The following is a 15,784-nucleotide window of genomic DNA, read 5'->3' as shown; positions in this document are numbered from 1 at the left end:
GAAGACACCTTTACACTTAGCAATACAAAATCGAATATTACCTTTGACAGAAACATTACTCGACATGGAAAAAATAGCTTATAACATCAAGGATGAAGATCAAAACACTCCCATTGATTTGTTGGAGCAAGCTTGCACAAACGATAGTGAATGGGTATGCTTTTCAATTTTTCTACTTCCTCCCTTACATATTAGTTGCAACTTTAGAATTTTTAATATTTCACAAATAATACCCCAAAGTTACTTTAAGTAAATCACAAAATTTGTGTACATGTAGTTATCTATTTTATTGCAAACCATGTGCAGGAAGAAATGTGCCAAAGAATCGGGTTTAATCCATGGATAAAAACATCATACTTCCAGCGTAGGACCAGTTTGTTAGAAGTGCGAAATTCACTATTTGTGGTGGCGGCTCTATTAGCCACTATTACATTTACTGCTGGTTTTACTCTTCCTGGCGGATTAAATCAAGAAAGCGGGGAAGCACTTTTAGCCAAAAAGGTTGCATTTTTGGTATTTTTGATGTCTAATACATTGGCTATGTGTACTTCCATGTTGGTTTTGATTTGCCTTGTATGGTCTATGGTCCAAGATTCGAGTAATTCGTTGTTATTGATTGATCGTAGCATGGTGTTACTCATGGTAGCGTTTTACTCCACTATATTAGCATTTATGACTGGGGTCTATGTGGTTATATACCCAAAGGTTCTTTGGGCAGTCATCATAATCATCATAATGTGCTCTCTTATTGGAGTTTCGGCGAACAGAACCCTCTTGTACAAAGTGCTATCGATCTCTTCAGCAAAGAAAAAGCAAAATCAGAGAGACCCAATGTATCTGCTTGAATTGGTGAGCTCTCTTGTCGAAGATAAATATGTTTTTGACATCCTTTAATAACTTTATAGGATTATATATAATTGCTAGTTGTAAATTATGCATAACTTATTTGATGAATCTATGACTTTCAGGGTAAAGCTTTTCCGTGTTGCGAAGGCAGTAGTAGCCAGAATGTTGAGTGAATTGAAGCAACAAATAAATTCAATAAAATTCTTGTAGGTATTGAATTCTTGTGGTGTTTAGCACTTATCATGAGTACTTATTACATGATACACACACATATATATATATAACATCATTTGTTTTCAGTGTATTATTGATTTATATACTCTGTAAATTTACTTGATAAAGACATTTCTTCTAATTTATCAAAAGCATACGGTGTACATAGTATATCAATATAAAATGTTGTTGATTGAATTGGTTTAATTTGCATGTATATTCATAAGTCATGTATCAAATTTTTGTATACTGTCCTTTTTTTTACTAAACTAAAAAATTAATAATATGTATTGTAAAAGTTACTCATTGCTATTTAAAGTGGTGCAGTTTTTGAAAGCAAAGAATTTTATTTTATTTTTTGACAGGACAAAGAAGTAAGAGTATTATTTGAGACATTCTTAGTGAAATGAAAACCAATATAATGTCTTCTAATTGAGTGACAATTTTTGTTTTTTTAAAGAATTTTTATGAGATTTTGGGCACCTAAGAATGTTGTGGGAGGTTATTTAAGAACTATGTAGTACAATAGTCATAATACAGACACAAGTTGTTGAACCACATACTTATATTACTTGAGCAGTTTAGCTTATGCACAGTAAAGCAAGGGGAAAATCAGCTCAGTAATTAATAGAAAAACTATAAATCTTTGAAAGGGGACAAAAAAAAAAAATAGGACTTTTGGAGTAGAAAATAGTTCCATTTGTTCTCTAACTAGTCCAACAACTGACCCTAATTTTGTTGTGATATCCATATGTTAATACCTAGCTTACTTATAAAAGTTAAGGACAATTGTAGCAAGCTGTGAAATTTAGTTTATTGTAGGCAATCAGGTGTTCAGCTTGACAATGTTGAAGGAGAAGGGAAAGTTAAGGACAACAAAGTAGAAAAACGAAACTTTTCATCAAAGTAAAAAAAAATAAAAAAAAAATAAAAAAAAAGGTAGAAAAACAAACTTAAGAAATGGGTGAGGCCTGATAGGAAGCTGAGTGAAATAAAAAAAATGAAAAAAAAAAAAGTAGTGTGGTACTCTGGTTTGTTGTAGAGGTGAGGCCTAAAAAGGAAAAATTCACTCTTAAAATTCTAAATTTGGGCGATTTATTCTGAAATAACCCCAACTTTGGCATTTTTCTAATAATCCCACTTTTTTAGTTTGCCTTTAGCAAGCTCAATCGATCAACGACCTGCTATAATAGGTGCCATGACACGTGTCAACACGTTATTAGTCTAAAAAAAAAAAAAACCTTTACTAGCCACCACCCCTCCCCTTCCTCCATCGTTCAACCCTAGGCCACCACTAGCCCAATCGAATATCGATCGGCCACCGCCCCCCTAACCACCGAAAATGGCCATTTGGCCCTTCTACCCCTGAAACGACCGAGCAAACCCACCACCACCCCCTAAATTAAATCACCCGCATGAAACTGGCCAAAATTTCCCCTCGCCAAACCCCGACAACACTCCCCCCTTAACAATCCTCATCCACGAAATCGACCGAAACAACTTACCCTACCACAAATATGATTGACCATATCATTTGTACTCCCTCCATGTTTTAATAAGTGTTACACTTTGAGCGACACATAGATTTAGGCAATTTAATTGAATTAAATAAAATAAGAGGTAAGTGGAGTAGTTGAAATATTAAAAAATTGTTAAAAAAAAAAGATAATGTGGTTAATATTTTATTGTGTAATGAATGTGAGAGAAAAGAAATAATAAATAAAAAAAATAATAGTAGTGGGTTTGTGTGGGGACCATAAGAGAAAAAGATATAATATTAAAATATAACATTTTGCCAAAAAAGGAAGTGTAACACTTATTAAAATATGGCCGAATTTGGTAAGTGTAACACTTATTAAAACACAAGGGAAGTATAATAGTTCCGAACGATTTCGTGGAGGGGGTGGTGTCAGGGTTCGGGGTTGGGGGGGGGGGAGTTGGTTTAGGGTGGGGTTGTGGGTGTACTGGTAGGGAAAGGGAGGGGTGGAGGCTGGGGGTTTACACGGTGGGAAAAGGGGCAGAGGGGTTGGGTATTGGGGTTTAACGGTGGGGCAAGGGGAGGGAGTGGTGGTAGGGAAAGGTAGGTTAGTTTTTTTTTCTGTTTTTTTTTTTTTTTGAATTTCTATTTTTGAATTTTTTTTTTAAATTGCAACACGTGGCATTAATATAATAATAAAAAAAATACCCATTCATTAGGTAATTGGTCATTTGGGGTGCTAGAGGCAAACTGTAGCAAATTAAATTAAAGGTGGGATTATTAGAATATAATCATATTCCAAGTAGGTAAATCGCTTAAAGTTGGAATTATTAATGTGATTTTTTCCTTGTAAAACAAGGTTTTTTATGTGAGCAGCAACTAGAAAGCTGAGTGAAATGAAAATAAAATACTTCCTTCGTTCTTTTTTAACTACAACGTTGGAGTTTTATACTTATCAGTTCACTATTTATATATGTCATTAATATCTTTATATTTATTTTAGCAGGAAAGGGAAAAAAAAAAGAGAAAGGTTGATACTTTGAAGTATAAATCAAGACAAATCTAAAAAGATCCCACATAATTTTATATTTTCTAACATATAAATCACAAACGACGGCCAAAAGAGTTATGTTCATGTACGTGAACATTGTAAATTTTGTCAATGTTGAGGATGGAGGATGTATTATGTTTTCATTCAAGTGAAATGTGTCTATGAGACGTACGGTAAGTATAATTTGTGATGCCTCACGTACTATAATATGCTATATTTTGTAAACTTCATTACCAAATTATTGATGTACTATTCTTCATAACACCTTCAAGATATTAATGATTCTCGCCTTTGCGGTGGAATCAATATTATATGTTTATAAGAGGATAAGAACATGCCCTTAATTATGTAATTAAATAAGTACCTTGCTATCCAATAAATTTTCTAATTTTCTACTTTAGTATACTCGTTTAATTTATATATATATACTTTCTCTGTTTTTTTTTTGTTTTTTTTAGTTGACATCATTTTTACTTTTGTACTATTCACAAACTATATTTTAACTAGCTTTTATGATTTATGTCCATTATATTTTGTATAAAACACAATCATATGGAATATTATATATTTGAATTGTCTCAATATGCATATTTTTTTAATATCCACTTTGTATAATATTACAATGTCGATATTTAGAGATATATTAATTGTTAAAATAGTGCGTTAACAAGCGTGATAAAAGAAAAGAGTCAACTTAATTAAAACACAACGGAGGTAGTATCTTCCTAATGTTTTAACAAGTTTGGATTCTATTTGGTTTGCATCTCACTAAAGTTTAAACATATTAGCTTCTACAATGGTTCAAAACATATCAGTTTCTTTTTTTTCTTCTCTTCTTTAATTATTATGATGAATGACTAAATATATCCAAAAGTGATAGACAATATATATAGCTGTATATAACCAAACATACTAATTTTTTTAATTGGACTTTAAACCACACTTAATTGCTTATTACTACAAAAAAAATAAAATTCAAAAGGATTATCTACAACTCTTAAAAAGAGAGAAGTTCACCGCTCCTCTCATTATGAACAGTAAGGCAAATCAATTTCCAATTTTGAACAGTACCAATTTTGAACAGTACAACATTTGCTTCTCGGATTTGTCCTTGTCTGTTACATTCGGCCTTTCGCCGAAACATTTTCTTTCTATATATAGGCGGCTTTTTTTTGGTTTTCCTTAGGTTATTTCCATTTTCTGTTTCTCTCTCTTCCAATTTTGTTTTTTCGTTCTTCTATTCCCTCTTTCTATATATAAGTGGCTTCTCTTTCTATATATAAGTGGTTTTTTATTTTAATTTTCTTTTCCAAATTTGTGCTTTCGTTCTTCTATTCCGTTCGCCATTGGAGTTATATGCAGGTTTGTGTTGTGATTTATTTTTGTTTATTGCAATTTGGATTTCATTGTTGTGTATTTGCTTAGTGTTTGTTCGAATTTTGTGGGATTGGAGGTTTCGGTGATTTTTTTTTTTGCATTCAGCTGGACTAAATTTGTTTGTCTATTTGTATTGTTCACGGCCTTTGCGTTTGCATTGTTTTTGTTTGTTTGTCATTGGGGTTTATTTCCTTTTTTTTTATGTTCTTTCTATTTCCTTTTTCTCTGTATTCCAGTTTCGTGTTTTGGTTTTTCTTTTCTGTCGTGATTGGAGTTACCTTTGTTTACTTTGTTTGGTAAATACTATTTTTTTTTTTTGGTCTGTGTTGTGATTTAAATCGAATACAAATTAGTTTGGTGTATTGTGTTGTGTTAATTTATATTTGTGTTTTGGCCTTTTATTTTTTTTTTTTGGTTCTTTTCCGGTTATGTGGAATTATAGGTCTCGATGCTTTTGTTTTGTAGCATGCAATTACAAATTTAGGTTCTGTGTGTTGTGTTTTTGTTTCAAGTTCTGAATTGGATCTGGTGATGACTTTATTTGTATGTTCTGTTTTTAAATTGTGTGTTTTCATTATGTTTTTTTTTCCCGATGTTGTGGTAAAATTTGTCAATTTTGTTTATTTATAAAAATTAGTTTGCTGTATTATGTTATGTTCATTTATATTTGTGTTTTAGCCTTTTATTTTTGTTTTGGGTTTTTCTTCGGTTATGTGGAATTGTAGGTCTCGATGCTTTTGTTCTGTTGCATGCAATTAAAAATTTAGGTTATGTGTGTTGTGTTTTGTTCTCAATTCTTTTGCTTAGTTCTGATAACACAATTGTTTTGTTTTCAATTAAAAATGTCAAAGCATCAAATCATAACACAATCCTAACAATTTAGAATCTGATCAATTTTTTTTTCGGGCGAAACGTTGTACAGATGGTAAGAAAAATAAAATCTAGAGCTGTTGTTAATCCAGGGCAATTGTAGATGTTTGATTTGGATAGGTAGTTGATGTCGGTGTTTTGAAACTATGTTTTTGTAGTGGTTTTTGTACATCTACAAATTGTTACTTATATTTACGGATTAAGTTATTTATTGTACATTTTTTTGTTACTAATTATGGGTTTGCCTGTTTAATTACATGTTTTTTAACCTGTATAGATAGTCGGAGTTTTATCTGATATCATGTTTATACATTCTTTACCATTCTTCTTTACCTGTTGGTGCGATTATGCTGAAGCACGAATACAGGAAATACGCGTAAATTTATAATCTGATCATTTTTTTTTGGGCGAAATGTTGTACATATGGTAAGAAAAATAAAACCTAGAGCTGTTGTTAATCCAGGGCAATTTCCTAAAAGTGAGTCGGCTCGATCGCCGACAGATCAAAGCCGAAATGTAACACCTTGCATTTCGGCGACAGGGATAAATGTTGACTTGGGTGAATTTCCTTTGAAGAACTTATCTATGCTTAAGGGATTAAGGCGGGAACAGAGTACGGATGGAAAAGATCAACCGAATGTTGGTGTTTCTAGCACACCTGGTGAGGATAATGTTGCGTTAGTTATTGAAGAGCAACCAAGAATTGTTACAAATGCCGAAAATTTAAATGAAGAGTTTATTCAAACTCATTCGGCAAAATTTTCCTGTGCGAATTATGGGACATAGGGGATCTAAAAAAAGGGGTAGGCCTATTGTCGACTTAGGTCAACTTTCATCCGAGGAGTTATCCATTCAGCCGAAAAAAAAAACAACGAGTTGTGAGAACGAGTGGTTTCGGCAGTGGGGGCATTTCAGATCCGCTCAATGTTCATGAGCAAGGGGAAGGAACTAAATATAACGTTGTTCAAATTTCAGGAGACAATGTTACCGCTAAAGGCCAAATGGAAGTTGATGTGTTGGTCGCATGTTCTGAGGATAATGTTGCGGTAGTTATGGAAGAACAGCCGAAACTTGCTACAGGTGCCGAAAATATGATTGAAAATATTCTGGAAACTCATTCGGCCATATCATTGCCTATGCAAACTGTGGAACAAAAAGGATCCAAAAAAAGAAAGGTCAGGCCTATTATCGATTTAGGTGAACTTCTGTCAGAAACGTTGATGCCGTTGCCGACATATTTTCGGCCAGGCAGTCGACCGGTTGGAGGCTGGGGTGGGCGAACCCCAGTTCCTTTTGATGGTCGTAAGGATGGGGAAGAAACTATATGTAATGCTCCTCAAGTTCCGCCAGACATCGTCACAAAAAAAGGTCAAGCGGGTGTTGATGTATTGGTTACGCCTACTGAGGAAAACGTTGTGTTGGTTATGGATGATAATCCAATAAATGTTCATCATGTGGATAAATATGGTGAAATATTGCGGTCAGCACATGGACACCCGTTCGATAATTATTTTGAAGTGCCTATTCAAGATTGTGAAGAAGTGTAAGTCTTCATGTTTGTCGCCGAAATTCTGGATTCACTCTGTTCCAGACTATGATTATAGTATTTATTTATATTTATTGATGTTTTTATTCTTTTATAGAAAAAAATCCAGAAGTAGTTGGAAACCGTGTACTGCAGGTTATATTGTTTAACATAGTGTGATAGCATTATTTCGGATAACTTAATATTATAAACGTGTTCATATGATCTATGATGTATGGAATTTATATCACGTTTTTTTGTTTTGTTTTTCCTATTACGAGCAGAAATTTTTTCGGCATTGTCGTATTTCGATGCGACATGGCATACTGTACCAGTAGAAGTTTGTGAGGCACTGTAAGTTTTTGATGTTCTACTGCTTTATGTTGTATATTATTTGAAATTAATATATATTATGGTTTTTTTGTAGATATGAATCCAAAAAACGGAAAAAACGTGATATTAATTGGTCTTTATCTGCCAAAAAACGGAAAAAACGTGAACAACGTAAGAGCAAAAGATCTCTGTTTTTTGCACAATCTTCATCTGCCAAAAAACCCAGTTCAGAAGGTACTGTTTCGGTTAGCTTTATAGTATAAGAATTAACTGTTATATGTGATATTTGGAATGAATCTTAATTAATTTGGTTTTTTTTTTTTCTAAAAACGTATTTTGAACGTTTCGGCAGTGAGACCGCTTGCAACGATAGGTGAAAATCTTCCAGTTGGCCCTCTTGTGCTTGAGAGTGCTCCGTCTTGTTTGTATTGTAATGCAAAGAAATTCATGTATGAAACTCCGAGTTTCTGTTGTTATGGTGGACAGGTTGTGATTGCAGCTAATCAATTTCTTGATGAGTTATGTCGATTATATTTATCAGAAGAGGAAGATGCTAAACATTTCAGGCAATACAGCCGAATGTATAACAATCTCTTTGCTTATAGTTCTATACGCGGAAAAACGGAGTCGACAACATATAAGGGGATATATGTATTTAAAATGCATGGGCAAGTATATCATTGTGTTCCAGATCTTCTGCCTGATGATGGTAGTCCTAAATTTTTGCAGCCTTATTTTTATGATGGCCAGCACGAAGTTCAGAATTGAGTAAATTGTTTTCCTGAAGTACGGGAGGATATTATTCGTGTATTAATGAAGATTATTGAAATGAATCCATATGCAAGATTTTTCAGATCGTTGAGGGAAATAGAGATAGATGAAAACACGCAGATAGTATTATCTCAAAATACTGTTTTAGATCAACGTGTTTATAATGCACCTGTTTCTGATGAAGTTGTTGTAGTATGGCCATATGGTGCGTCTTCAAGTCAAATTAGCACTCCACATATTATTGTGCATGGAAAGTCTGCCCAAACTCATCGGATTTGTCATTATAATGGGTGCTATGATCCATTACAATACCCGTTATTATTCCCTTTTGGTGAATGTGGATGGACTCAGAATCTTAAGAAGCGAAATGTTGGTGGGAAAAACCATACAAAACAGGTTCCAGATCCTATTAATTCCTGTGCAGTTCATACCGTGCAAAATTTCTTAGATGAACAAGAATCACGTAAGTGTTTGTTATTTATGCATATTAGTTCGTATTCATTGTAAACTATTTATTGTGCTGGGCAATTTAATGTGTTTTTTTTATTTATTTTTGGCATAATATAGGGACCGTTAAACACAGGACAAGAGCTGATAAGTATATATCTCCAAGAGAATACTATGCCTACATATTACAAATGAGGCCTACAAATATGCTCTTTAGAAGTGGAAGATGTTTTCAACAATTTGTTGTGGACATGTATGTGAAGATCAAGAATTCAAGGTTCGATTATTTGCGGAACAATCAAGATATCATTAGATCTGATCTTTATCAGGGTATTCTTGATAGTGTGACAGGTGGAGAGACAGATGCTTTGAAGATTGGACATCTTGTTGTTTTACCTCCATCATTCATTGGGTGTCCTAGAGATCTAAAACGCCAGTATCTAAATGCAATGGCATTAGTTCAAAGATATGGGAAACCGGATTTGTTTATTACTATGACATGTAATGCAAATTGGCCCGAAATAAAGTGTGATTTACAACCTGGAGAGAAAGCTCAGGATTGGCCAGATATAGTGGCCCGTATATTTCGTGCAAAATTATTGGCGTTAAAAAAACAAATTAAAAAGGAAAGAATTTTTGGTGAAGTGGCAGCAATGATTTATGTTGTTGAGTTTTAAAAAAAAAGGGATTACCACATGCACATTTTTTAATAATACTGAAACGTGATTTCAAGATAAGAGGGCCATCAGAGTATGATAAGTTTGTTTGTGCTGAAATCCCATCATTTGATAATCCTCGTCTTCGTAAAGTTGTCTTGACTCATATGATGCATGGGCCTTGCGGGAAGTTGAATCCTAAGTGTCCTTGTATTAAAATGGATGGGAAAAAAATGGTATGCAAAAATGGATATCCAAAAGATTACAATTCAGAAACAGCAAACAACAAAGATGGATATCCTATATATAGGAGAAGACAAACGGGTGAAAAAGTAAAAAGGTTCGAAGGGCTGAGTTAGATAATCAGTGGGTAGTACCTTATAATCCATATTTATTACTTATGTTTGATTGTCATATAAATGTTGAGGTCTGTTCAACTATCAAAGCAGTAAAATATTTATACAAATATGTTTATAAAGGGCATGACCGAATATCATTCAAGATATCTGCTACAAATGATGAAAAAATTGATGAAATAGAACAATTTCAATCTGGCAGGTTGGTATTGAGTGCTTTATTTTCATACGTAGTTTAAATTTCTTTATATTATAATTACAAATATTACATGTGAATTGTGTGGTTTGAAATTGTAGGTGGGTATCTCCGTGTGAAGGAATATGGCGAATATTTGGTTTTGATTTATATGAAATTTTTCCTCCTGTTATGCCAATACCAGTGCATCTTCCAAACATGCAATCCATTGCTGTAAGACCATTTGAAAATCTTAGACGGGTTGTTAGAGATCCTAAGCGCGCACGTACACCTTTGACGGAATACTTTGCAATGAATGCGACAATTGATGGTGGCGTTAACCTTTTATACAATGATTTTCCAGAACACTACACATGGAATTCAAGTGTGAAAGAATGGAAAGACCGAAAAAACGCACTCACTGTTGTTGGTAGGATATCATTTGTCTTGCCTGCCGAAGGTGAACGTTATTATCTTCGACTATTATTGCTTAATGTACGAAACTCAACTTCGTTTACAGACTTACGTACGGTTGACAATTATGTTTGTGCTACATTCCAAGAGACTGCTAAACGGCTTGGTCTTTTGGAAGATGATGATGCTGCATCCATTTGCCTAACTAAAGCTGCAGAGATACAGTTACCGTGTGCTTTGAGACGACTGTTTGCAACAATACTGATATTTTGCCAGCCGAGTGATCCAGCTTCTTTATGGGAAAAATATTATACATCATTGTCGGAAGATTACAGGTACCAATTTAAAGATTGTCCCGGAAAAGTGAAACAACTAACTGTTAGTTTATTAGAGCAACATCTTGAATCAATGGGTAAATCACTGAAAACATTTGGGTTGGATCATCTGAGCTATAATGTCAGTGACGAGTTTAGGAAAACGAGAGATATAGCAGATGCTTTAAATACACCTATTCCTAAAGAATATATAAACTCAAGAGCAAGGTTGAATGCAGCTCAATTGAAAGCATTTGATGTCATAATGAATCACGTCAATGAGGGAAAAGGAGGTGCTTTTTTTATTGATGGACCAGGTGGCACGGGTAAGACATTTTTATACAATTGTTTATATGCAGAAATTCGAATGATGAATAAAATTGTGCTGCCCACTACGTCATCTGGAATAGCCGCATCAAATCTACCTTCAGGAAGAACAACTCATTCAAGATTTAAAATACCTGTTGATCATGAGAGTTGTTTTACGTGTGATGTGCCAAAACAAGGTAGTTTAGCACAATTATTAAAAGAGACAACTTTGATTATCTGGGATGAGGCTTCTATGGCGAATAAGGTGAATTTACAGGCACTTGATTTGCTGTTGCAAGATATATGTGAAATTACAACACTTTTTGGTGGTAAGCTTATCATTTTCGGTGGAGATTTTAGGCAGGTTTTACCAGTTGTACCCCAAAAGTCCTTAATTCAGGCTGTTGAATCGAGCATTGTTGCTTCATATATCTGGCCATCTTTGAAAAGATTCAAGTTAACGGAAAATCAGCGAGCTCGTGAAGATCCAACATTTTGTGCGTTTTTGTTGTCTCTTGGTAATGGTGAATTACAAACAAATGAGTGTGGATATGTAGAACTTCTTGATGGAATGATACATCATTTAGAGATTGAAAAGGACCCCATTTTGGAGATTATAAAAGCTACTTTCCTAGAAGTTGAGAAAGGAACGATTACATCAGATATCTTTGCAGATAGAGCAATTTTAACTCCGATGAATGATGATGTGGATATGGTAAATTCAGTTTTGATTGAGCAGTTCCCAGGAAATAAAGTGATTTATAAGAGTTTTGATGCAATGCTCAATGATACTTGCAATATCTATCCATCAGAGTTTGTAAATAAGCTTTGTCCAGGAGGAATGAGTCCCCATGAGCTTGTTCTTAAAAAGGATTGTCCTGTGATTTTTTTACGTAATATAATGCCTTCGGATGGTCTCTGTAATGGGACAAGATTGATTTGCAAGATTTTTCAGCCCAACGTTATTGTCTGTGAAATTTCTATTGGTCAATATAAAGGAAAAACTGTTTTTTTTGCATCGAGCAACTTTACGCCCTCCAACAAATAGTAGATATCCATTCACTTTTGAAAGGAAATAGTTTCCAATTAAATTATGTTTTGCTATGACGATTAATAATTCACAAGGACAAACACTGAATCAAGTTTCAGTCTATCTTCCTCGGCCGTGTTTTTCACATGGTCAACTATATGTGGCTTTATCTCGGGCAACAAAGGCTAAGAATGTTGTTGTTTATACAATGAAACCGCCTGATGGGTATCACATCAACTCGGTTAGAAATGTAGTGTCCTTTGATATTTTGAAGTATCCAAAAAGTTGTTTAACATCAAACATGTTTGTTGCTGTATAATAAAATTATTACAATTATTGTGATCGGTTTTTTTTTTTTTAAAAACACTATAGTAATTATAACAAGCGTTTATGCGTTATAAAAAACAATATAATTACAAATATTGCTATAAAGTTGTATTTCTTTTCAGAATGGTTAACAAGTTATGTTCCATTTAAAGCATTCGTTATGTTAAGATCATTCGTATTGATTTAGCAGAATTAATATTGTAGATATTATATATTGTGATTTGGGAATTATGTAAATTTATCACAAATGAATTTGTAAAAATATATTTATCCTCTGTATATATTTAACTTCTTATTTATTATTTTTTTTGATTAGTTAGTGATCAAAATATTATTTGTGTAATTAATAGATATTACAGATGATTGCAAGTTTAAATTGGTGAAATGTAGATATTGTAAATGATTATAACCGAAAATAGAGAGTGTAATAAATAGGTTGGGATGTTTTGTCGATAGTTGAATTTTGATGAATGTGTTTACTAATAGTTTAGTTGGGAATTTTGATGGTTATGTTAATTATTAAACTTTCAGATTTAAAAGCCTTTTGTTACAAATTCTCACCGTCATTCGGTGATGAACATGGTTCTTGTTATATAATGATATTATTACAATTGTTGTTATATTTTTTAACGTAAATGTCGTCAAAATTAAAACAAGAGTTTATATACATTGTGAAAAATACTAAATTAAACCTTTTAATAAAGTTGTATCTTATTACAAAAGTTTATTACTGTTTTCATTTTGAAGGCTATATATACTAATAGCAATTTTGTATTTGTTTAGTAGAATCTATAGTGTAGATATTATATGTTATTATTTTAAAATTTAACAAATTGAACATAAATGGATCTGGGGAAAGATATTTGTACTCTGATAGATATTTTAATTTGTATGTATTATTTTTAAAAATTGTTTATTAATCAAAATATTATTTGTGTAATTAACAAGTATTGTATTATAAATGATTGCATTTTGAGATTGGTGAAGTTTGGATAATTTAAACGGTTATTATAACTACCATTAGTGAGTGTAATTAAAAAGTTGCGACATTTTATCGGTAGTTAGATTTTAAAGAATTTAGTTTAATAATAGTTTAATGGGAAATGTGACGATACAGTTAACTATTAAACTTCTCTAAATTTAAATTTAAAATTTAAAAGTCTGTAGTTATATACTCTCTCCGTCATTCACTAATCAATTTTCTGCAAACCGAACCCTAGAAATACCGAATATCTTTTGCAACAGTTAATTTCCATCCCAAATATCTATTAATCTCATTTGTACTTCAAAATTTGGCATGTCGATGTACAAGCCCGCCGATTTCCAACTTAGGGACATGTAATTATTTCTGATTTCATTCGGATTTATTTCATTTTTTTAATTTCCATTGTCGTACGATTGTTCTTCATTATTATGGTTAGACGTCGGAATTTGGGTAAAGCGCCTGTTGTTGGTGAAGGAGAAGAAGCTGACAGGCCACAAGTTGTGTCGTCAGGTCCTCGGCGTAGACAGCCGCTTGGACAGATGCCACCTCTTAGTCACGCTACTACTCTTTCTGATATGGAGGAAAGGGAACCTACGACCAATGTTCCGATATCGGCTGTACCATTAGCTTCTGCTAGACCATTTTCATCTGTGACATTCAGGGAGTGGGAAGAGCCTACTTTGTCTGCCAGCGATGCTATTCATGGGCCTCGCTGTCTGCCAGAAGGTGCCGAAGAATGGTACAATCCGACTGAAAATTCGGGCCTTAGAACTGCTGCTCCGTAGAGATGGTGGGTTACATAGAATGCCCAATATCGTTTCGCTGAGCAAATTGAAATTTTTTATGGTATTTATGAACAGGACGGATACTGGTGTCGAATGCCAGTTATAGAGGATAGAATCCACAGACCGCCGCCTGGGTATATTGGAGTATATACTAGGCAGTTACAATCAGGGCTGAGGTTTCCTCTTCATCCCTTTGTAACTAAAGTGTTGAATGGGTATAACATTGCGTTGTGCCAGTTGACTCCGGCTAGCATTCGAAGAGTTATAACGGTCTTATGGGTTTCCCTTTTTTTAGGGTTTGACCCCAGTGTTAACGTTTTCCGGCAATTGCATACTTTGGTACTGAATAAACAGTCTTCCGAACCAAATGGTCTTGGATGGTGGCGTATTGAAGCAAAACGGGATTATTTGACCACTTGGCCTCACGATACTTCGGATAAAGATTGGAGGGGTCAATGGATTTGGATCAAGGCTCCATCCAAAGAGGAACATTTAAACTACTTTGGAGCACTGAGATACCTAAGGATGCCTGACCCGAAAATGTCTGCTATCGGTCCTGATGAATTTTTTGCCGAAGATAATCAACTGCTGAAGCTCTTCGGAAAGGTGGCTTCGGGAAGAGGGGGACGAGAGAAACATACTCCAGCCACTTGGCTACCTTGTTATCACTATATTTTCCAAGAGAGGATATTAGCTGCCGTCGGCCTCAGCCGAAAGTATCAAGAGGGTAAGATTCTCGGTTGGGGCCGAAGGCTCGTTTCTTTTTTTTGTGTCACTGTTGATATTATTGTTGTTTGTTTTGGTTTTTTTGAACCGTTTTCATTTTTTGTTAATTTCAGTGTTGCATGAGACGAATTGCGGGCTGAGTTATGAACGTCTCGGAATCTACGTCAAAAGAAAAGTGATCAGAAGAGACCCTGCAATTACTCCTACTTCCGAAAGAGCTCCTGCACTGCGCGCAAATTATCTTGAGATAGTCAGTTCTTCTGAATATTCCAAATAGAAGCCGTGGTACTTGAAACGTGATCCATTTTTTCGTTTGGGTCCTGAAGAGGAAATTCTAGCCACTGCTGCTGCTATAGAAGCCGGTGTTTCTGAGTCTACTCCTGACACTGAGGACGAGGACAGTTCTGAGGACGAATTGTTGGATAATTTGGTGTGTATAGGTTTGATCTTTACTTTGTTTTGCTTAAATGTTTTTCAAAGTATGAAATGTTAATGCATATATTTTCTATAGTATGTAGTATACATTTCAATTTCCAGCTTCTTAACACATGTTGCATGTAACTTTGTTAATTGAATAGAATATTATTTAGAATACTGTTTCAAGTACATTTTAGTTACTGAATGTTATGCTTCTGAAAGGTTCAATAAATACAAAATTTGGTTAGCCTTTTTGTTATGAATTGGTTGATTTGCGTAATTTTAATATTTTTCCTGTTTCGGTGTAAAATTCCAGTATTACATATATACGTGCAGTAATTCGTGTGGAATGCATATTGTGTTTAGTACTCTCTGTTTTA

At 34.0% G+C, this 15,784-nt stretch overlaps 2 protein-coding genes across 2 annotated transcripts; both read left to right on the top strand.

Moving 5' to 3' along the window:
* Nucleotides 1–380: 380 nt before the first annotated feature.
* LOC110731888 lies at nt 381–1,109 on the top strand. The gene is made up of 2 exons (XM_021911807.1): nt 381–849; nt 969–1,109. Exons 1-2 carry the CDS (start codon nt 523–525, stop codon nt 1,017–1,019), a joined length of 378 nt encoding a protein of 125 aa, XP_021767499.1. The 5' UTR covers nt 381–522; the 3' UTR covers nt 1,020–1,109.
* Nucleotides 1,110–8,505: 7,396 nt separating this feature from the next.
* On the top strand, nt 8,506–12,182 carry LOC110731922. The gene is made up of 5 exons (XM_021911840.1): nt 8,506–8,926; nt 9,031–9,572; nt 9,644–9,898; nt 9,994–10,124; nt 10,220–12,182. The coding sequence occupies exons 1-5, from the start codon at nt 8,506–8,508 to the stop codon at nt 12,180–12,182; spliced, it is 3,312 nt and encodes a 1,103-aa protein (XP_021767532.1).
* The last annotated feature ends 3,602 nt before the right edge of the window (nt 12,183–15,784 follow it).

This window comes from Chenopodium quinoa, unplaced genomic scaffold (assembly GCF_001683475.1).
Source record: "Chenopodium quinoa cultivar QQ74 unplaced genomic scaffold, ASM168347v1, whole genome shotgun sequence".
In the NCBI taxonomy this organism is placed as follows: domain Eukaryota; kingdom Viridiplantae; phylum Streptophyta; class Magnoliopsida; order Caryophyllales; family Amaranthaceae; genus Chenopodium; species Chenopodium quinoa.
The sequence above is the reverse complement of the archived record's forward strand: the minus strand, read 5'-3'. Positions and strand labels throughout refer to the sequence as shown.

Bases quoted from the DNA above. Each gene is read 5' to 3' on its own strand.
- LOC110731888 (XM_021911807.1), top strand. From the start codon at position 523: ATGTCTAATACATTGGCTATGTGTACTTCCATGTTGGTTTTGATTTGC. The intron at 850-968 runs GTGAGCTCTCTT...TATGACTTTCAG, and splicing joins CAATGTATCTGCTTGAATTG to GGTAAAGCTTTTCCGTGTTG.
- LOC110731922 (XM_021911840.1), top strand. From the start codon at position 8,506: ATGAAGATTATTGAAATGAATCCATATGCAAGATTTTTCAGATCGTTG. The intron at 8,927-9,030 runs GTAAGTGTTTGT...GGCATAATATAG, and splicing joins CTTAGATGAACAAGAATCAC to GGACCGTTAAACACAGGACA. The intron at 9,899-9,993 runs GTAAAAAGGTTC...ATAAATGTTGAG, and splicing joins GAAGACAAACGGGTGAAAAA to GTCTGTTCAACTATCAAAGC.